This window comes from Chiroxiphia lanceolata, chromosome 4 (genome assembly GCF_009829145.1).
Source record: "Chiroxiphia lanceolata isolate bChiLan1 chromosome 4, bChiLan1.pri, whole genome shotgun sequence".
NCBI lineage: Eukaryota > Metazoa > Chordata > Aves > Passeriformes > Pipridae > Chiroxiphia > Chiroxiphia lanceolata.
Window position 1 is genome coordinate 63,555,577 of NC_045640.1, and position 22,206 is coordinate 63,577,782.

Here is a 22,206-nt window from a genome sequence, read left to right on the forward strand (position 1 = left end):
CCTTGTTGCTCTACTCTGATGACCAGTAAGTGCTCATCTGTTCTGGGGAACAAATCATGTCCTGCAGCTGGCTGCCCATCTTTCTCAAAGAAATTACTACTTTGTTTCCAAAAGTATCTACGTTTCCCTAGTAAGATCACTGACTTAAGTAGAGGGGCTCTGATTCCCAAGTTTTTAAGCTTCCAGAACTACAAGGATTTCCCAAAATGTCAGTGCTACATCAAGCTCTGATGTGGCTATGAAGAGGTGGCACGGAGAGCAAAAGTCCTTTAGGACAACTCTGATGGAAGCCGGATGATAAACAGGTGAAATTAAATATTTATTACATTTTCTATTCATATTCTGAATTTGGGTCTGATAATCTTAAGGGCTAACAGCCAATGCCTGTGAAACCAGGATTATGGGAAGGGTAGCAGGGATTATACTTATCTGTCAGTGTTTCTGATCAAATTTACCAACTCTGGAAGATGTTTGGGCATTCTTGTTTAGTCAGATCAAAATAATAAAGATGCAGAGAGAAATTTTTTTAAAAAGAAATGAGGACTGGAGAACCAACCTGCACTCACTTTCTGTGGGATGTGGGGGCATCACTGCCTTTTTGAAAACTTCCCTTTGCATGTGAAGAACACAGTCATGTGAAACTGAAATACTGCACCTGCTGTCAAGAGTACGGAACAAGAACAGAAGGACTGGCTCAATTCTTATGATTCTATTACATGAATTTTTAGTGCTCCAAACAGAATTGCCATAAAGTTCAGCAATGACTACGTATAATAATTAAAAGAATTTTCACAGCACCATTGCTGAGCAAGCCCTTTGTATTAAAAGCAACTTTATCAGGCGCTCGGCCAAACTGTATTTCACCAGGCAAAAACCTGATCAGACCACAGCTGCAAGGTGAGTATTAGGTAGTGTTTTCTGTATGTGTGCTTGATCTGAGAGTAGCAGCACAGAGCTGAAGTCCTGGCTGTTGGGTATGATTTTTGCTATGCATGTATGTTTTTAGTAAATTACATATTGAAAGCAACCCCTGGGTGTGCAATCCCATCTCTGCTAATAGACTTTTGTATTCTGACAGGGACGCTCAACAGTATGAAATAATCCTCTTCAATTTATCAAAGAAGTTCCCAGCCTCTGAGTTTTAAACTATTAGTGATCCATCACTTGCAACAGAACCCAACATAGATACTCTGTTAACAGACTGGATTTTAAATATTCACAGCGGCTGTTTGCCTGTGTGTGCAGAAACTGTGCTTGGGCTTCCAGGGACACCATCAAAAACAAGAGGGGATTGTGTAAGTGGACTATTTCCTGGTTTAAGTATTTTAATGAGTTTCCTCTTTTCCCCCATCATGCATTATTCTAAGCAAAAGAATGTAACTCTACTTGCAGGGGGGAAACAAGCAGCAGATGATGCGACAGGAAAGCAGAGACAGATATGCACAGAGGACAATTAAAAAATATATTTTTTTAATAACACCACCATTTGAATGCAAAATGCAAACAGAAATGACAATAAACACCCAAGCTTGCTTCTAAAGGAATAAACAAGCCAAAAAATCCTTCAAAAAGATTGTGTTCAAAAATCTGACGTGTGTCTTTTAAAGAGATAAGGCAGCTCAACTTTGGAGTGAGATACAGCAACTTTGTCATAATGTTAATTTTGTGCTTGAATCCAGATACTTTGACAAGCTCATTAGAAAACATTTGATAGAAAATAGGAAAAAAATATGACAGATCCCAATTCCTGACCAGTAATGATCCAGTAGAAAACACATACAAAGGCTTTTAAGAACAACAACAACAAATTCTTTAAATCCTTGTCTACCTTCTGCAACTGAGCCAGGAGATTTCTTTCCAAAATAAGCCTGAAAGTACTGTTTCTTCTTTTTAATAATATGTTGCCTTTAGACATTCTAGATTTCTGTTTTTCTCCTGCACCCAAATTCTCCCTTTGTGGGAAAATAAAAGTAAATATAAAAAGAAATGTTATGAGTATGGTCAAGTATCATCTTTTTAGTTGACACCGGCATCATTTTACCATTTTAAAAATCAAGCCTAAATAAATGCTGCACAGGCATCCTAAACTGCACCAAAAATGATGGTCCTACCCCTATTAATTTCTGTTTTCCAAGGATTGCTACTGATATTGTGTACTGGAAGACATGACCTATTTTCTATCAGAAAATAAGGAAGTTTTCATTGCTGAATAGATTTAAAAACAAGAAGAAAGAGGGGGACATCACAAGCAGCAGGGCAGAGAGAGGTGGGCTTGGGTGAGGTAGAAGTAGTTTGTTAGAGAATGCAAAAAATTCTTGGTTTTCATTCCTGACCATAACTTTTTTTTTTTTTTTTTTAACAAGGGCACAGAATTTATGTAACAAGAGATTCACTCACTCAACGCCAAGCCAGGTACTGCTGGCAACTGAAATAATTACATCACCTGTACTTCCCTCTTTCTCTGGAAGCCATTACACAGTGCTTGACCACCTGAAGCTGCCCCAAAAATCTGCTGGCCAGAGGGTTGCCTGTTATGGGACTCAAGGGAACTACAGCTCCACTGACAAGTGTCGGGACTCGGTTGCATCATTAAAAGATGTTAAACTTCTGTGTGCAGAGGTGGCTCTTGTACAAGCCTCAAGCTTAGTTTGCTGTAGGATACTTTCTGGGGTCCCCATGTGAAAAAGCCCCCAAAACATCCCTTGGGTACAAACTTCTGCAGTCTCTGCCTTCCAGTCATTTTTTGTACTCTGCTCTGAAGATCAGCACTTACTCCCCGACTTCACACAGCTCTAAAGCAGCAAATGACCTGCTTCTGCTGTAACAAACATGAACTTCTCTGAACTAATTATCAGAAACAGTATACCCCTTCTCCACAAATCCATCTAAACACTGAAGCTTTACTAAACATGTTCTGTTCCCTGGTCAAACTGCCTGGGTCTGATTTTCCTACACAGGATGAGGTAGGATCTTGCTGCGACCGAAGCGGAAAGCCCCAAATGCAACATGACTAAGAACTGAATTGCCCTGTTTCCAGAACTAAGGCAGGCTCCACATGCTAATTCTCTGCTAAGCCAAAGCATGGGGGTTTGATTTCCTAACCTCAGAATGTTATCTGGCTCCAGTATAGGATTACCATTAGCTCTGTACATCTGTCCTTACAGTAGGGTCACTGTCATACCATATGCCACTTGGACAACCTTTATTCTTTCTAGATTTTTATCTTTTTTAAAATCAGTGTTCATCTGGAAGAGCCTGGATTCCCTTGGCTTTCAAAATCTGCTTTGCATTGCTAATGAATGAGACTGTAGGCAAAGTTGCATTAGACAGACAAAGAAACAGAGAGATACTGCTAAGACACTAAATGTTTTCAGGTTGCTCTTCTCTTCAATATAAACAAAAAACCCCAAACAAACAAACAAACAAAACCAAAACAGAGGAGTTTTACTCCATTTCCATTTACCAAACAAATGACCTAGTTTTTTAAAAATGATTTCTGCATTCATTATCTTCAATGAATATTCCTGACTTGCACCAGCATAACTAGAGAGAGTCCAATCTAGAAAGAGCAGGTCAGGCTCCACATGGAAGCCATCACAGGGTGGTGAGTCACAGCATCAGAACACACAAGGTATCCTAATCATTTGATACAGGAGGAAAAGCCTCCGACAAAATTCATGGACAATTAATTCTCCCTCTCCTCAGTCTGGTAGTGTAGTAAGAGAAAGGGTCATCAGTCTCCAGACTGTCACTCTCTCAGAGGAACAACAAAGGAAAGAAATCAGGGGATCTGGAGGGAGGATTGAAATGGCTCTCCCAAGATCGATGGCCAGCCTTCTGGGACATTAAGAGGATTTTATACTCATATAGTACCTTTCATGCCAAAGGAACTCCAGCACCTTTCTAAATGATATACTGATCTCTCACGAAGGAACCACGTCCCTGCAGGTGACCGTGTGACAGCGAGAGGCAGCCCCAGTGCCAGAAGAGCACAGGAGTACCTACAGGAGATCCAGGTCTTTGCCCCAGGGGCAGAGGTTTAATAAGCCTGGGCCCGACTGTGTAACCACAGACTTGTGAATCCCTAGAGCAGAGAGATGCAGCGTCATCTCTGCTGCAGTGGGACTGCTGTAGCAGTCAGTGAGGACTGACAGCATTCCTCTCCATGCCTGGAACAAGCAATCCAGCCCAAGCAGCTCCTCAGAGGCTGCTCAACCCCCACATCAACGGCACAGCACTAAAACCTGAAGCAGAACAGCATCTCTGGTGCTGTGTTACACTCCTCCCAGTATTCCCATTTCCCCTGTCAGTGGACAAGAGCTTACTGTGTTTACAGAGGTAAATGAAGAGTGAGAATCTTTTTGGTTGATAAAAAGGAAAAAAGAAAAAAGGAGAGAAGGCAAGAGTGAAAGGGCAACAGACAAAGATTGCAAAGGGAGGTAGGAGAAAGGAGATGACCAAAACATAGGGAAGCCATCAGAAAAAGAAAGAGGAAAGACAGCTATAGCTTGCTTCAAAGGGGAAGAACACCAAATCAAACCACAAATATAAGAAGCAAATGGAAACACTCCACAGCCATTCAGAAACATAAGCAAGAACAGCAGAATTGTATTGAAGCTGCAAGGGAGATCCAGGGCACATTCCTGTTGTAGATGAAGGCAACAGGGCTTTTTCTACCAGCTTAAGAACGAACAAGTCACAGCAGAGTTTGGACTCAAGATGAAGACACCAAAAAAATGAGCTTGTCTCTCACTGAAAACCACAAAGGTCCCCTGCCTCACTTCCATGCCTCATCTTCCACTACTTTTCCAATGCAAAAGTTCACCATGGTATGCAGAAAAAAGAACAGCATAAGCTGCATCCCTACCAGGGTATCCAGTGGATTAAAGGTGCTCCCACAGCCCTGACTCAAACTGATCGGCTCAAAAGTGTCACTGGAGAGCTGGTGCAAACAGTTTTCAAACGAATTCAGTTACACTCACATGCAAAAACACAGCAAGTATAATCTGTTGTTGTTCCACCCAGGGTAAATCTGCACCCAGGGTAAATCTTCACCTAAGCCTCAACTACTTGAAATCAGTCTTAACAGCTCATCTTCCTGTGCCTCCTGTACTTCCCTACCCCCCTTGCATCTGGGGCATCTGGGCATGACTGTGATCTTGTCTGTGATGGGATGGTAAGATACAAATGATAGAGGAAGAGACTACAGGTTGACCTCATTGTCAGATAAAATCCATTATGCGTGATTAAAACTTAACAAAATGCAGTCACATTAAAAATTACTATCATGAAGTGCACCATGATTTACTGACTAAATGAATGAGAAATTTATCTGAATAAAATAGTCCTGACCCTCCTGCATTGGCAATTCATGATAAATTGCTGATCGTGAGAAGATCATTGCTTGCTGTTGGATGACTTACACACATTGATTTTTCCTAACAACACTAATTAGCATAATAGTATCTCCAGATATATTACATAAAGTTTCCTCTTAGCAAGCAAAAATTATTTCAAGCCCTTCAGGTCCCAAACTGCAAAGAATAAAGATGGAAAGGAAGGATTTACAAAATGCCTCCTTGCCCTTTATTATGCATATCAAAGGTCCAACCCACTGGATCTTACTTAATCTTGAAGAGATGGGAACAACATTCAAGAAAGCACAGGCATTGTGCAATGAAGCTGTGATCACAGTGGGTTGTTTTTTGCATAGTGGTGATTCTAATTTTGTGAGGCCAAAAAAAAGTCTTTGAGAAAGAAGAATGTAATCCCAAAGAACTAGGAAAAAAAGCCCCACCATTTCTCCAATTTCATTAAGACACACAGACGCAGACTGTGCAGTCCTTACGTAAGTGCTCCCATTGACTAGGGCTGTGTAGGTGAGAAAGCTCTAACAAAGTTGAAAAGGCAAAGCACAGTCTACTAATAGGAAAATAAAAGTGGTGGAATAGGTAATAAAAATGGAGGACAGAGAGAGACTGCATAATTCTCAATTAATTGAAAATCAGTCACAATAATCCACATTCTTTTCTTTGAGAAATCCAAGGGGTGATAAAAGACCACCCTAAAAACAAAACAGTGCCCTGCTGCTCAGTGTCGTCTGCAGTACGAGGATTTCAGACTTACCCATGAGGATTTTCAAAAAGTCCATGATTTTTCCAGAGGAATGTGCTTCTCAGGAGCATTAATAAACCAACTTATTTACTGACATTAATGTTTTGGGTTTTTTCACCCAGTACACTGTACTTAGAGCAGAGAACCTGAGCCGAAGCAGAGGAAAGCAGACACGTAAGTCACCTTTGGTGAAAAAGCAATGCTGGAGTGCACCCAGGGCAGCTCCCACTCTATTCTGGCAACTGTTTGCTACAGGAATCACAATGCTGGGAGCTCTGCTTAGGTTACAGCCCTGACATTTCCACTCGACTCTGACCTACTATGTTGCCCAGAAGCCAAAGTGCACACACTCTCTCTGACACAAGGCTTGTGAAGTGGCTTGGGAAGCAGAGCAGGCAAGCAGGATGCTCCAGACAGGTGAGCTGATAATAAGCCATAAGAGGTTTGGGTCTTTGTTCAGCTTTCCCTGCCCAGCTGCAGTGGGAAACATCCTACTGACAGCAATGCACACACACATGTGTGCATTTCCTCCAAGGCGGGAGAGTTTAAGGGCCCCATTCTTTCCACAAACTGCTTTCTCCTGAAGGGCTACACTCGTACCCGTGCTTTTCCCCCTCCCAGTTGCCAAACTGGAGCCTTTTCCACTGCTCCATTAGCACAAAAATCCTAGGCATGCAGTGCATCTGACACTCCGGCCTTCCCCAGCCAAAGCAGGCTCCCTGCAAGTGTGCCTACAGGTGACACCTGTGTCCCTTCCAGCAGGCCCCTTGGAAAACAGCTCACCCTTTATGTAACCAGAGTCAAGGATTATTTTTTTTTTGCTGGCAGCTTTTGTTCCTATCCACAGCTTAGAAAGGACTGAGGATGTAATCCCAGCACTGTTTGCAAACCAGGTGCAGGAACCGGGCAAATGCAAAGGGAAGTTTCTATAGCGGCACAGCAGGTGACTTCTCTTGTGTCATGGTGTTAAATGTCTGACATCTCCAACTGACACCCTGCTTCAGAAACACAAAGTTTTTGGTGCTGTCTCATAGAGCTTCCTCACCACGTTCTCTTTTACTGTGTAGAGTAAGGTTGGGGGATGTAAGCACGTGTGTCGTGAACCACTGGTACCGCTCAAAACCACAGAGAAGCTTCTCCTTGATACTGGGCTAGCAACCCCCATGTAGTGAGATGAGGTAAACACTGCCTCAGAGTGATCACATACATTAAATTTTACTATTAATCCATGTGCATTGTGTAGTTCATGACGTACATAGTAACTATTCCAGAAAATTTTTTAAAGGCTTCAAATATTTCTGTTCTATGCATGTCTCTGTGGGAACAGTGAAGATGTCTTCAAGTGATGAGACCAGTTTTACATTACATGAAGGGGCAACAGAAGCTTGAAAGACACTCTCCCAGAAAAATCACTTAAAATTGCTTTCCCATCTGTAAGAATGCAAGGGTTTGTAACCCTAATTTACTGCCTTCTGCCAGAGACAAATCCCCGAGGTGTATGAAATAACATGTCACTGGCCACTTAACAATAGAGAAGTCCTACATTTTTGTTTTGTTTTAGTCATCTGTGATAAGGGCACACTACAAACAATCTTGATCCAATGATGCTGTTCCATAGTTTGGAACATTCAAGTCCTGGTTGAGATGGATTAGGGGGCAGAATTGCAGGTGGAGTGGCCAAATTTATCACATGGATAGTGCCAGCGCATTAGTGAGATTATAGCTAAGATACTCCAGTCCTTTGTCAGTCCCACGACTGGCTAAAAAACCATTTAATATGACAACAAATATTTCATACTATTTCCATCTGCTGGAGGTACACAGACCACAGAAATCCATGGTGTCTACAGTAATTTCCTGTGCACTGGGACAATACCAAAAAAAGGTTGTGTGCTATTAAATGGATAGGGAGGGGAGGCAGAGAAATAAAAACTGGGTGAGGGGAAACAAAGGGTAAACTTGAGCAGGGAACCTAGAAGGAGAGAAAGAAAAACAGCTCCTGGAGTAGAGGGGGAGAGAAAAGGAACAGACAAATAATGTAGGACAGATTAAAAACAACAACAAAAATAAAACAAACAAACAAACCAACAACAACAACAACAAAAACCCAAACCGAAACAAAACCCAAAAACCAAAACCAAAAACCAAAACCAAATCAAAACAACCCCCCCCCAAAAAAAAACACACAAAAAAAATCCCCCCCTAACCTGCTGGATTCAGAGGGAAAGAAGTACAGACTGGAAAAATAATTCCCTGGAAAGTGCATGTTGGGCAGTCTCAGGAACCCTGCTTCCTCTAGGCAATACCATGTACAAAAATTAATTTAAAATGCAGATTCTTTTGAGAATGTTAAGTCTCAAGCCTACAAGGAACGTCATGTCAGAAAAAGAGGAGTCATCTTCTCAGGACAGACCTTAAACTCTGTCTAGGTAGATCCTTTAAAATTATTTTCCTTCCTGGTTTTTTTTAAAGACATTGTCTTTCCCTCAGTTTCTCCAAGTAGCATAAGGAAACAAAAGACATCTTATAGGTTTACCTGTCTTTTGAAACAGGTGATTTTTAGCTAGCAGTGAGATACCTGGCAGAAAAGATTCTACAGAAGGGTGCTAGCACGAGCAGTGAAAGACAGAGCTTCTGGAGTGAGGAACTGACTTTAATATTGCACAAAGCGTGAAACAGAAGTGAAAAGGAGACAGAGAAAACATTAAAACATGATTTTGTGACAGTGCTGCTGAACTTGGGCTTGCTTTCTTAAGAGACACTTAACCCCCCCTAGACAGCTCCCACTCTTACCATAGAGGAAGAGCTGATAACAAGCTCCAACTGGGTGTAAATGAGGAAGCCACCTGTTTGGAAAATGTGTTGATACAGAATGGATGGTTTCCTCCCAATGTGTAAGATATGCTTGTGGGCTAATGCATGCAAAATATCCCTCATACACATGAAAAGGGGGCTAAATACAGGGTGGGAGGACTTCAGAATACATGTATGCACCCACTACATGAGAACAAAGAATACAGGGACCAACAGACCGGTTTCTCTCCTTAGTAACAAACTTGGCTGTCTCAGGCAACACTAAGCTGGTGAACATTAACATAAAGAGGGCCAAGTTTCCCACTGCCCATGAGGAATGAAATCTTTGCTGAGAGAGCAGAAGCCACATTCTTTAGCAAATTAGATGCATCAGCTGGGATTTGGCAGAACCTCCTGAATGCAGGACTCCAAATCTGCACTTAACCACTTACTGGGACAGTCTTTCAGAGGTATTAAGTGTTCCTACCACGGACATTGCAGACATTAGGAAATCTTTCTGAGGGAACATACATGCCAGTAACATGCTTCTAGGTAGCACTAGGCTTTGGAAAGCACCAGATTTAGGATCCATGTAGATAAAATAAAAAACAAAATAGGAATTCAGAAGTGGAAGGCACACCTCCATGTTAAGCTGGAACATCCTGGCTGTCCAGGGAGCAGAGACTGACCATCAGAGAGCACACTTTCATACTGACAGAAGTTAGGCAGAGACATAGAAAGCAGAAGATGAGCTCAAGGCTTAGAACACATGCTGACACTGGTCCTGGCATCGCAGTGCTGCTCTTGGATCAGGTGGCCAAGCCCTTTGCTGATGGCTCAGAAGCAGGCTGTAAGTCACACTGCTTTAGAGAAGGGACAGAAAAGCTCCTCGTAATATATGTCCAAAAAGCTATAATAGCCACAAAGGAATATGTACACACAAGTTTAAAAAGGGCTGTTGGGCTCCACACCTAAGTTCACAAAACGCAGTGATGTTGTCAGCTCACAAGTTCAGAACACTCCTGAGCTACAGCAGCAAACTGCAGTAAACAAAGGTGAGTGCAAATGAGCCCCTAAAATGGGACTATTACTTTTCCTCTGAAAATATGAGCCTTACTTTGTCCAAAATTCCTCGTTGGAACATCAGTCAGTAGTTAATGATGTTCTCCTCAAGGAAAAGAGCTGAGCTGTATTCATGTGCTTGGGATAAACAAGCAGCCTCTTTCAGTACCACCGAAATGCTGGGGGGGGAGGGGAGTAGAGGGAAAACGTTTAAAGAACACAGGGATTACAAAAGAGCAGGGGATTTTCTCTTTCTGGCAGTGCTCAGTCTCACACAAGATGTCTGTATACTTCAGTTTCTCTCTGCATCCTTCTTTCTCTTCTGCCATTTCTTGCACCTTCCAGAGTAGCACAGATGTGGACAACTCCAGTTGTGGCATTTCTGATTTTATTGAGCAATTCACAATGCTACCCAAAAGGAAGCTATCACTGTGTGTAACCTTTACTTAGCTTCAAGACCTCTGAGGTGGGCACTACCTTTTCTGACATGTGGCTCCAACACCCTGCACAAAGCCCCACCACAGCAGAAATACTAAGATTTTCTTCCCTTGCAACTTATTTTTTTTTTATCAGCTTGATCAGATGTACAGGGCTGCATCCAGGAGCAGTTGGAAAGGACTGTCATGTATTCTCCCACTTGCAAGGGAACTAATTTCCCCATTACTGGTAACTGGTGGTGGGTACAGTGAGATGGGAACCCAGCAGTTTGCCCGGGCTGGCTCTCTACCTGCTCTGAAGCTCAGCCTTGGAAATGTGGCAGCCCTTCTGGCCTGCCCCTGCCAAAAGCCAGGGCCATTCCCATCTAGCCTGCAAACAGGAAAGAGGAGATGGTGCAGGAGACAGTGAAAGAGGATGTATACAGCATGGGGAGTCAGCAAACAAGCCCTCTGTGGGAAGGAGGACTCCATGCTGACTTTTCATAATTTACCCTCCTGATGGTGTCTCTTCTTCTGTTTACCTGAGTACAGAACTATGGCAGAGAAGGAGACACCTACTCGTTACAGAAGAAAAAAAAAAAGAAGATTGAGGAAAAATAAAGGGAAGAACAGGATGAAGCTCACTTTTAAGACAATCACAATCTATTACTAGTTCAAAATAGTATTTTTAATTAGAAGATACCCTATTACCTTTACTCTTAATGACTGATTATTTGATAGGCAGTTTTCTGCTGCAAGTTCCTTAACAGAGAGAAATCAGAGCAGAAGGAGAACTCAGGGAAAGGAGAGGGGGTCCATGGCAGAGCAGGCTGGGTGATCACTGTGGAGCAGAAACTGCATGAAATCTACTTAAATGAGTTAAACAGCAAAGATATTCCATCCTTCCTGCAGTAAAGGGAGCACAGGGGGAGGGTGCTGCTTATTCGAGAATAATTCTTGTTGCAAGAATATTTCTATATGTAAAATGCAACTCTTCCTGAAATACTACTGAAAAAAAACTTCACAGGTTTGCTTGGAATTAAATCTCAGCTTCTATAAGCCCTTGCTTTGGGAGAGAGATTGAAAAAGTGATGGAAAGAGTTAATTTTTAATCCATCTCCTGTTCCCTTTACAAAGGGTGGAAAAGACAATGAGACTACTCTTAAACTGGAGAATAAACTCCCTGACTACCTGGAAGAGGCTTTCCTAGCAAAGGGATTTGCTAACAGTTTGTTCCCTGCAGAACAGAATAGTCAAAAGGCAATTTTAAATCTAACGTCTGTGGAGATACATGAAATGACACTGAGGCTTAGAAATGCTGCTGAGGGTGGAAATGCAGCCTAAAAGGAGGCAGTTTGGTTCATCTCTTACAATCAGTACAGTGAGCAGTAAGGGTCCAGCTCTCAATAATCAAAAGTGCAGTTATATGCCTGATGAAGACTAATAATTGATTTATATTTGGATCTTTAAAAATTATAGGGAAACCCCCTGACTTTAAATGGTTATTCTGTGGAAATGTGGTAGATCTGTGCTCAGACCCAAACCACATTATAAGCACAAGCAGAAGGCTGCTGTGAAAAGCCCCCTCCATGCTCATAGCAGGTGTGCACAACACATATCTGCTGTTTCTTACAGTCAGCTGACTCAGAAGGTGTCCTCTACAGAACTACCTGTGCCACAGGAACTGGGTGGACGGCTGCAAAGCCTTCCCCAGCCTTTCTAGACAAGCCTCTTCTCTTCCAAAATTAGTTTTCAAGGCTTGGTTGACTCCCATTACTGGCAAAGAAAAGCTGACTACCAACCTCAGTGTGGTCAGCATGAAATCTGGAAGAGAAGGAAGAAGAGATCTTCCTTGTGCCTCTGAAAGACAGATGAAGTAGAGATCTCCTTGGCCCTGGATCTGTACTGTTAAATCTGGTCAGGAGCTCCTGCTGATTTTATCACTGCTGTGAACTGCAAAGTGTAGTAAATCCACTGCACACACAACCTCCTTGTTGGTGGCAAATGAAGGAATTTTGATATACACTGAGCAATTACTTCACCTGTGTATTCAGTACAGATAGTAATTTGGGAACAGTGTCATTTGTTTTTCTGATGTGTCTGTTCTAAAAGGACTATGTGACACCTTAGAAATACAAGCGCAACCAAAGAGAAGCTCCCAAGTAAGAGGTTTGGAGTTGCACCATAACCCTAATGGTGCAGCTGGGTGCCATAAGAACAGAACAAGACTGAAATGGGGTAAGGAAAATCCCAGTATTACACTAATTTATTATGCCATTGTAAGATTTATAATTTGACATGTTTTCCCTTCACTTTCATATTCTAGAGTCAAAGGGGTAAGGGAGAATCAAAGCTTTACTTTAAAAAGCAAACTCCTGTCCCAGATGGATAAAGAATAGCTGGAAACCAAGAATCCTAGCAGTTCAAAAAACAGGAAGATAACTACCACCCCCACCCCCCCAATATGTATTAATTTTACGAGCTCATGATTTCAAAGCAATTGTAGAATTTCTGAGTTTTTCCAACCAGCAGTGTTACGGGGCATGAGTTGACATTTAAGACATTCGGACTAATATATTCATGAATTTAAACATAGGAATATAGATTCCAGTAAAGTTAAGGTCAGATTAATATTTTTGATATGCTGAGAAGCAAACTGGCAAACTTGGGAATTATGGAAGGAAAATGAATATAGGGGCAAGAAGTACTCCAAATGTCTACACTCCAGAAAAAGGTAAAGTTAAGGACAGTCATGGACTTGGAGAATTTACACAGGGAAACATTTAAAACTCTCAGCTATTATCTAAGTACAAGCTATGATTCAAACTGCATCATGGCTGGACCATGCAAGATCACAGACTGGAGAGAAAGAGATCAGACCAAGTCACACCAAAATTCTCAGATAAGCACTCTGCAAGATCTGGCATCCAGTAGTGAGGCACTAGAGGGTAAATAGACAAAGGATGGGAACCTTACTCTTTGTCTCTGGATTAAGTCTTCTCTCAAAATAAAAATGGAGGATAACAGTGTCCAACTCACAAGCTGAACTCACTGTCTACATCAAAATACGACAGGTTCTAGTTTGCAATAAACACTTTTCCAGATCCACAAAGCGTAGAGGTGTCAGTGGGTGACTGGGTTTGTCCTGAAGCTTTCCCACAGTGAATACGCTGATTCAGGGAGGTGACCACCCGGCTGGAGGAAGTAGGACAGCAAGGAGGGCTTTTGATTTTCCAGGGAACATTAGAACACTGTTATAAGAAGAAAAGGCTACGTGGATCTTTCGGTCACTGTCTAGTGCTGAAAGCATCAGCCTTTTTGTGCTAAATTGGTTATGCTGATGCTCACAGGGCAGCACACCAGCCCACGGAAGTGCACAGCATTGGGGGGAGCATGGTGGGAACATCCCAGTATGTTCAGCAATGCTGTCGTCAGCTTACCCAACCACTGAAGCGGGCGGAAGGAACACAGCTTTACACCATCTGTATATTAATGTTAGGAGCATATACAATGAACATGAAGAGTTAGAAAGGCTCTTGGACAATAAGAAATGGGTTATGGCTGGTATTGCTGAAAGCAGGTTGGAATGGGTCACAAGACTGGAAAGATACCCCTGAAAAACCCCACACCAGGAAAGGGTAGCACTTTATACAAAAATATGCTGCTACTGGCCATAGGCATTTCAAAATCACAGTGCATCACAACTGGAGTCATAACAAATAAAACTGAAGGAGAGTTGATTGGCACACACTGAATTATCAAACTATCGGGCCTCACTAAATAACAGGACAAACTGCTCTTTATGTAGCAATTGAGATGATGTAGGAAGGAAAAGCGTTTAAAAAAAAAGTAAAATAGGAGACATCTAGTATACACTTAGTGCAGTCAGTAATACAAATTATCTGCTTCTAAAAGTAATGTAGTGCATTTTCTTTACAGAAGTGAATAACTCACACTATGGGTCTTTGAGAAACTAGAAAAGAAGAAAATCACACAACAATGTATTCTAATGAATCTTGAACAAGTGCAGAAGTTTCTATGAACCAAAGATTTACCACTACAACAGTGTTATTTAAAGAGGAAAAGACCCATTATTCTGACATAGTCTCCAGCAAAACAATGGAACAACTAGTTTCAGCTCTGATGACTCAGAGGATGTAACAGGGAATACTGGTCAGCACGCTTTCAGGAAAGTAGATTTCACCAAAGACATCTGTGTATGGTTTCCATAGACTCATAGAGTCATTTAGACTGGAAAAGACCTCCAAGAGCCTATAATCCAACACTGCTGAGTACACTATTAAACCACGTCCCTAAGTGCCACATCTAAATGTCTTTTAAAATACCACCGGGGTGGTGAATCAATCACTTCCCTGGCAGCCTATTCCTGTTTTCTTATGATAGGATGATTAGTTTGGTTGGGGCATGGGAGCAGCGCTCTTATACTTCGATTTTGCAAGGTTTAGACTAGAGAAAAAAATTGGTATTGAAGAAAAACATTACCATATGAAATGAACAAAGTTTGTATTAGATTAATAAGTACAGAACCACGGGTCACAAAATGAGGAAATACCAACAAAATTGTTTTTAAGATTAAGCCACAGATTGGGATTTAGGATTATGCCATGGAGATCCGACCTTAGCCGAGTGCTGTCCAACATTTGTTTCTAGTGATTTATGCTAACATGGCCTCTTCTCAACACAGTGGGCAGATGATAGCAGGAATGGTAAGAAGGCCAGGCTGCTGTTTACAAATGGTGAGATGGTCAGAATCCATCCGAACACATTCTGTTGACCCGCTTGTCCTTAAAAGTCTATGGGAAACTGATTTCCAGGGAACAAATTTTGACGTTTGTAAAAGGAAGGCACTGCATATTGTGGAAAACAGTGTCTACAAGTCAAACATAGAACAGACAGGCGTCCTCTACAGCTCTGTGGGCTGTTCAGCAAGTGATCCTCACTGTCTCTGTCATTATTTCCGTTCCAGCCTGTCTCCCCTAAAATCTGGTAAGACAATTGTGACTCTGCCACACTTTCATGCAGTGAATACAAATCTGTAGCCTTTCTTCTTTACTTTCAGGTAGGCTTTTAAAAAAGGCCAAATCGCAGAACATCAATGATCTCTTTTTCTCACTATCCCAAAGATAACCTTCAAAAAAAGTGTAAAATCTCTTTTACACTTCCAGAGACAGACACACCTTTTCACTTTGAAAGGACAACGACGATTATGTTTCGAAAATGTTCTCTGGACACAGATCTCCCTTTATCTTTGTCAAGCAAAACCAGACTGAGCAGATGACGCACCTTGAATTTGCAAGATTAAAACAAAAGACAGAAAAAAAAAAGTGAAGATATTCTTGCAGGATGGTGTCATTTCTCCACTTCATTCACATCCCTTCGATTTCAAACAACATAACTAGTGGTTTCAGTAGGAACTATAATTGCAGCATCCTCACAGTCCCATGCAGGCAAAGAGTTTTATTTTTCTTACACCCACAGAGAATTCTGTTTTGTTTCGAACTCTAATTACTCGCACACTTGGCTCCAAACATCAAATTCTGTCTCAGCCATTCAATATCTATTCCATTGGGCTGCTTTTTTCCCTCTTACCATTATGCATGCATATTGAACAGCTGGAACCTAGAAAAGGTACAATTAATTATTCTGAAATTTCCCAAAGAATATGTTTTCACTTTTCCTCAATTTGAAATTACTCTTTGGTTTAAAGAAAAAAAGAAAGGAGTGCATCCCATAAAACCTCACATACACCTCAAAAACTTAATGGAACATTTTAGGTTAAAGAGCGCTCTAATTTTTGAGAGAAGGAGGTTGGTTCAGGCTTGCTTGCTTTAATTTCTTAAATCACATAATGAAGTCCTTGTTGCATCTTGGTGTATGAGAACCAGAAGAGTGGAGGACCTCTATCCCTTAAACACCTAACAAGTCACCAGCCCTGTGAAAATCTACTTGCTGGTTTAGCCTGTAAGCTACAGCTAAGCAGGAATGAAAGAAACGCCCAGAAAAAGCAAGAGGCTAAAGGTCAACACCTGCAACATAGTCACAAACTAACAACTGGGTTTAGGGCAGATCAGGGTATTGGGACAAGGCAAAGAGTAGGGATTTCTAAATATAAGCCTGACCAAGTGGAAAACAGTCAGGCATGAGGGAACACTCACAGGAGGACAGAGCTTTGCTGAAGGTAGATGGGTCAGGATCCACCACGGCTTTTGATGGATATAGATGGGTCTGGATCTGACCACAGTTTTAATACTCAGTCCACAAAAAACCATCAAAATTACCTTCAGCTGCCACCCCTGGAAAAATCCCCGATGCAAAAATCCAAACCAGTATCTGCTTTGCGGAAAAACACCCCATCCAGTGCTCACTGAAGAGAAACAAGCTATAGAATAAGATATAGGACATAATGGTTCAGGGCATATGGATCCTTCAGCAATAGCTGTTGAGGGCTACAATTGCAGTGCCAGTACCAGCCGTGGATCTATGCAAAGAAGTAAAGGACTAACACATCTGACAGGAAGAGTTTCAACACCGACAGTGCCGAGAGCCTTTAGAGAAATCCTACTTCTGTTGGATACTAGTTCTGCTGGCTAAGCTGCTAATTTAGCACTCTGCCTGTCCAACCACTCACGGATATATTGAGCTGAAAGGTTTCCTCTCTCGCTGCTCACCTCTCTTCACAGGAGTACGCAGTGATGCTCAGCATGCCCAAGACACAAGCCCAGAGCACCAGCACTGGCACTTTAATAGGACAGTCACGGACAGCTGACCTCCACAGAGCATTTGCAAGGTCCCAGCTGGACTGAAAAAGTGGTGTGTCTGGCTAAAACACGCTCAACAACTGAAGCAATGAGTTCACGTAAAAATGCTGCCTATTACAACCTCAGGCACAAACGGGAATGGGTTTAATTAGTGTCTGTACACATGCATGAAACTAAGCTACATCTAAATTTTACAGCAGTACACTGAAAATAAGACAAGGTGTTTACGTACGCGTCTGATGTTCCCTAAATCAGCTTTTGGTTCTCAAATATGCCCTTGTAAGAATAACTTGACAAAGATATATGGTCACTGTTAACCATGAGATTCAATAGGTAGATTCTTTTTCCCCTTATGTGTCATTTGTTAAATCAGCATGATAGTTTAACACACACTTTTACAATCCCATATCAAAACCCAAAACTAAAATGAAAGTAGAAACTATAAACTGTCAGGAAGATACATTCACTTTACATTCAGAAATGTATTTCAAAATAAAGAGTGAAATCTCCTTATTTTTCATATGTGACCATCAGCATCCTGCAGTAAGCAATAGAATCAGATAATCTGCATCAGTCTGGGTTTAACTCAACAACATCAACATAACATTTTTACCACTTTTGCAAAAACAATCTGTTCCATCAAACACATCTTACAATAATAAGCTTTCCAATTTTGCAGAGAAAAATACTTTTCAGGGAATCAGAGAGTGAAAGAAGGAAGAAATACATTACGGTTAGAAATCTATTACTTCAACTTTCCTCAGCAAACAAAATCCTTTCAGTGTAGGCAAGTGGGTTCCACAAGTAGCAAAGGAACCTTTCTACGCCTACACAAAAGGAAGAAGTCCCTCATCTAGACTGGATCAATAAATGTGAATTGCACATAATATATAACGAAGTACGGCTCTGCCTTAAGTTTCTTCTTTATATGACACAGAAATGACTTAATATCTGGACTTTTTTATGGAAGAATGTCTGGTTGTATCCAAATATCTAGTTTTTCCTCCATTAAAAAAAAAGGAACTGAGTGAGATAAGATATATGAAACCTTGGCTTCCCATTCATACTGGGGAATTACAGCGAGATATTAACATGAATTTCTCAACTTATGAAATGGAGGAGATGCCATTAACTCTTTCACACAGACAGTTCACCCTGTCAACTGTTTGCTGGGTCTTTGAGTTCAACAGATTTAAGAAAAACAAAAGAAAAAGATGATAAAGCACTAGGCACTGTGACCAAACATCCTCTGCCTCTCTATTGCAACCTGACAAATCTGTAACTCCAATTACAGTCTGAGTTCCACGTCATTATTGCAGTATTTCTCTAGATAAGCCTTCCCAAAAAGAAGAGGCTTTAGACCATCTATGTCTAATGCAATAGGCAAGCAGAATTAATATAAGGAGCTGTCACCACACACCCTGAACCAAAAACAGGAGGCAGATGAACATTTCTTTTTGTTTTGCAATTAATTTAAAATAATATGTGATGGGCTCTGATCTGGTAAAGCTCCTACTCCTCCCTGTTGGTAGATCCCCAAACTCCACAAGCTGAAGCACTGACAAATTTTGCTGTATTTCTACATGCATTACAGTGTGAATCACAGTTAGACCATGCTCAGAAAGAAATGTTCCTTGTAGGGGGTGTGGAAACAGCTAATTTGGTGAAAAGCTGTTATGCTAAGACCATCAACCAATAATTTTATTAGTGTACTATTATATCAGAATTCCTGACATGTTTAGGTGGCACATAACTTCTGTGAAGGCATCACCTATTTGAGGAATTGATTATTAAGCTTAATTAATTAGAAAACTCTCAAAACAACATTCAGAAAATTTATTCTCGATCCTTTCTATGACACCAGTGGGCAGACCTTTACAGGGGCTGTGCAACTAAGAATACCCAGCTGACCCAGGAGATGACAGGGCATTTCTATAACCATTATTCAAATTGGCTATTAGCTCATCACAAAGCGTTCCCCAAACCTGGCAACTGCTGCTCCAGAGGTTAGCATGGAATACATGCGAGACAGTGATGCCAAGCCACTCAAGCCAACATGGCTTTAGCCTCTTGCTTAAAGACTCACAAACAATGGAAGGATTCACAACAATAAAATACTTGATGTTGCTAAAGACAGCTTGAAAGTGCCAGAACAAACCACCTCAATTCATCATGTTTGGAGCACCACTAAAAGGATTCAGTTGTGCTTACTTCTTCCAGTGGAAACCAAAGGCACTCAGCATCCAAAACGTCCTTCTTTTGTTCCTGGAGCCAAAATGCCAAATATGCTGTTTAAAGCTGGCTTCATCTCTACCCCAAGAAGAAGGGACCTGCTGCTCCGTCTTTTTGTTACAAAGCTAACTACACTGTGGAAACTAAGCCATGCAGTGGTTTGGGATCCACAACCACCAAATCTTACATTATGAAAAAAGTGAAACAAACCCTCCAAGGAGGAGTGACTTCTGACTCAAAACTTCCCAGAGTGGCCCTAAGCACTCATCAGCAGAAACACAGGGAAAGAGTGCTAGTTCAGAAAAAAAAAAACAAACCCCAAAAAACCTCAGTGAATTAACAACAGGTCCAAACCATAATGCAACATCATTTCAATTGTTTCTTAATATGATCAAGCTCCAATACCACATGAAAAGTCCGAGAAGCATCTGCAATGACATTCCATATTCTCCAGAAAAAAGAGGAGGAGGGTGGAGGAGACTGCACAAAGAGACACTAAGCCTTTGTATCAGCCTCTCTTTGGTTGCCCACGCACCGTGAACTCACGCTTACCTGTCCAAGGGCAGGAAGTGCTGCATATGCCATGGGCTGATTCATCATTCCTTTCTGCTTCATGATGAGCATGCGCTTCTGTTCCTCGCTCAGGTGCGCCATCTGAGCCTGCATCTGGGGCTGCTGGGACTGCTGCTGCTGGATGTATGGCATCATGGCGTTCTTGCTGGGATTTGCCATCGGTGGGGTCATCCTCTGACTCAGCTCAGCATTGAAATGGGTCAGAGGTTTGGTGTTGCCATAAGAAAGCATATTGGGCTGCTTGCTCAAGGAGTTTGTGACCAGGTTATTTGGCTGCTGACTGATCATGTTCATGTGATTTTGAGGGAGGTAGTTATTAATTGTGGTCTTCTGGGGATTGTTTGCCATAGGAGGCACTATTGGGTTTTGGTTGTTAAAGGCTTGAGGATACATCATTGGACTATTTGGTTTGTCTGCACTGAAGGGTCCTCCGTAGGGACTAGATGGAGGGCCCACAGGTGACCAGCTTGAGGGCTGATTTGGATGCTGCTGCTGCTTCTGCTGCATGAGCTTGGCTCTTTGCTGCTGCTGGGCTGCCATCTGCTTGAGCTGCTCAGCTGGAGACAAGTCAGCGCTCGGCATGTTCACCGGCCCAGGCCCCGGTCCCGCCACGGTGGTTGCTGCTGGGTTCATAAGGTAGCCATTTCCAGAGCGCGCCTGGGTCTGGCCTGGGGTATGGGCCTGGCTGGGAGTCTGAGGTGACTGAACAACACAGTTTGCTGGTGAGCCGGCAGGGACTGGGGCTGGTGGGGCGCTGGACACAGAAGTTATGCTGGAGGCTGTGGAGACGTTGGAAAACGGAGGACCGGACGAAGACGGCCTCACCTGGGGAGACCCTAGTGGAACGTGAGCAAATGGAGAATGAGATGGGTCGCTTTTCACGCTTGCGCTCTCTTGAGTCTCTGTGGCAGGCCTGGGAAATTCTGGCTCCTTCTTCTCTTCGAAGTCTTCATTGAACAGATCTTGTATATCATCCTCTGGAACCGTGTTTGCCAGTTCATCTATTAGCTCCTGCCACTCCTGATCGTTCAGGTTAATGTCTGAGAAGAGCTTGTTCTGATTCGAAAGAGATGTTTCAGAAGTGTCTATGCAGTTGGAGTCATCCAAAGGCTCTTGCTTTAGCTCCTTGCTCTGCAGGATGTTAAAACTATCGTCTAGCTCACTGCAGCCATTAACAGGGAGCTTTATCTCGGAAAGCCCACCATTTTCACCCAAGTCTTCTAGACCGCTACTGTGAGTTCCGCTGTTCTGCAGGGGCAGGGGAGCTTTCATGTCAAGCTGGTGAAGAGGAGAAACAGCGGGCAAAGGCAAATTATTGGGCAGGCTGTTGATTGCCTCAATGCCTGGCACATCCTTCCTTGTCCGCTTGCTGGTTGGAGAAAAGCTCCCATCGCAAACTCCATTCTGCTGCTCTCCATTGAGAGGTGAACGAGTGCCTTCTAACTTCCTTTTGACTGTCTCTTGAAGCTTAAAGAAAAACAAGAGGAAAGAAAAAAATTAACCATTTGCAGATGCAAAAAAAAGTGCTCACAAGTGCTGTGACATACTCTTCATCAAGTCTACCAGTGACAATAAGTTTTAAAAGCTCTGTTTGGGAAATTTCTTTGATTTCATTCTTATGCCTTAATCAATTTGAAAAGACAAAAAAAAGAAACAGCCAAACACCTCCACACCCCTCACTCCCCCCCTCCCCCCCCCCCAACCTTCCCCTGAATAGGAGAGCAGAACTGTAAAAAATGTCTGTGCTTTCTAAGCTACCAGAATTTTAGGGAGCACGTTGGCTAATTCAACTTTTTGGTGCCTAACAGAGTGATGAGATTTATGCAGTGCCTAACAAAGAGAGGAATCTTATATTGGACCAAAAAAAAAAAAAGGGAATCACTAAAATTTACTGTTTACTCTGAAATTTTTTTGGTGGAAGTTTCTGGAAGCTTCTTGAGAAATACCTGCAATACAATTGATTGCCTACTTGTAATGTGTTGTTGACACTAAATTTCTTTTAAAAAGTTCATTATCATAGTTTCATTTGAGTAGCCCACTGTTCTTGGCTACAAAACATATTGAGAATCAGTTTTAAGGGAGGAAAAAATATATCCACCCTGGAAAATAAAAAGCATTTTGCATGATGTTAACTCCAAATAATGAAAAAAAGGAAATTAGCTGTGTGTTAGGAGCTAACGTGAAACATAAATAGCTAACAGAAATGATAGCAAGACAAGTCTCCAGGACAGCAAATA

General features: G+C 42.0%; 1 protein-coding gene across 1 annotated transcript in view; it reads right to left on the reverse strand.

Moving 5' to 3' along the window:
• Positions 1-22,206, reverse strand: part of MAML3 (mastermind like transcriptional coactivator 3) — a 253,915-nt gene that overhangs the window by 80,404 nt on the left and 151,305 nt on the right. The window contains exon 2 of the mRNA XM_032685898.1: positions 19,949-21,436. Coding sequence (XP_032541789.1) covers positions 19,949-21,436 — 1,488 coding nt within the window. The remainder of the gene's footprint in view (positions 1-19,948; positions 21,437-22,206) is intronic.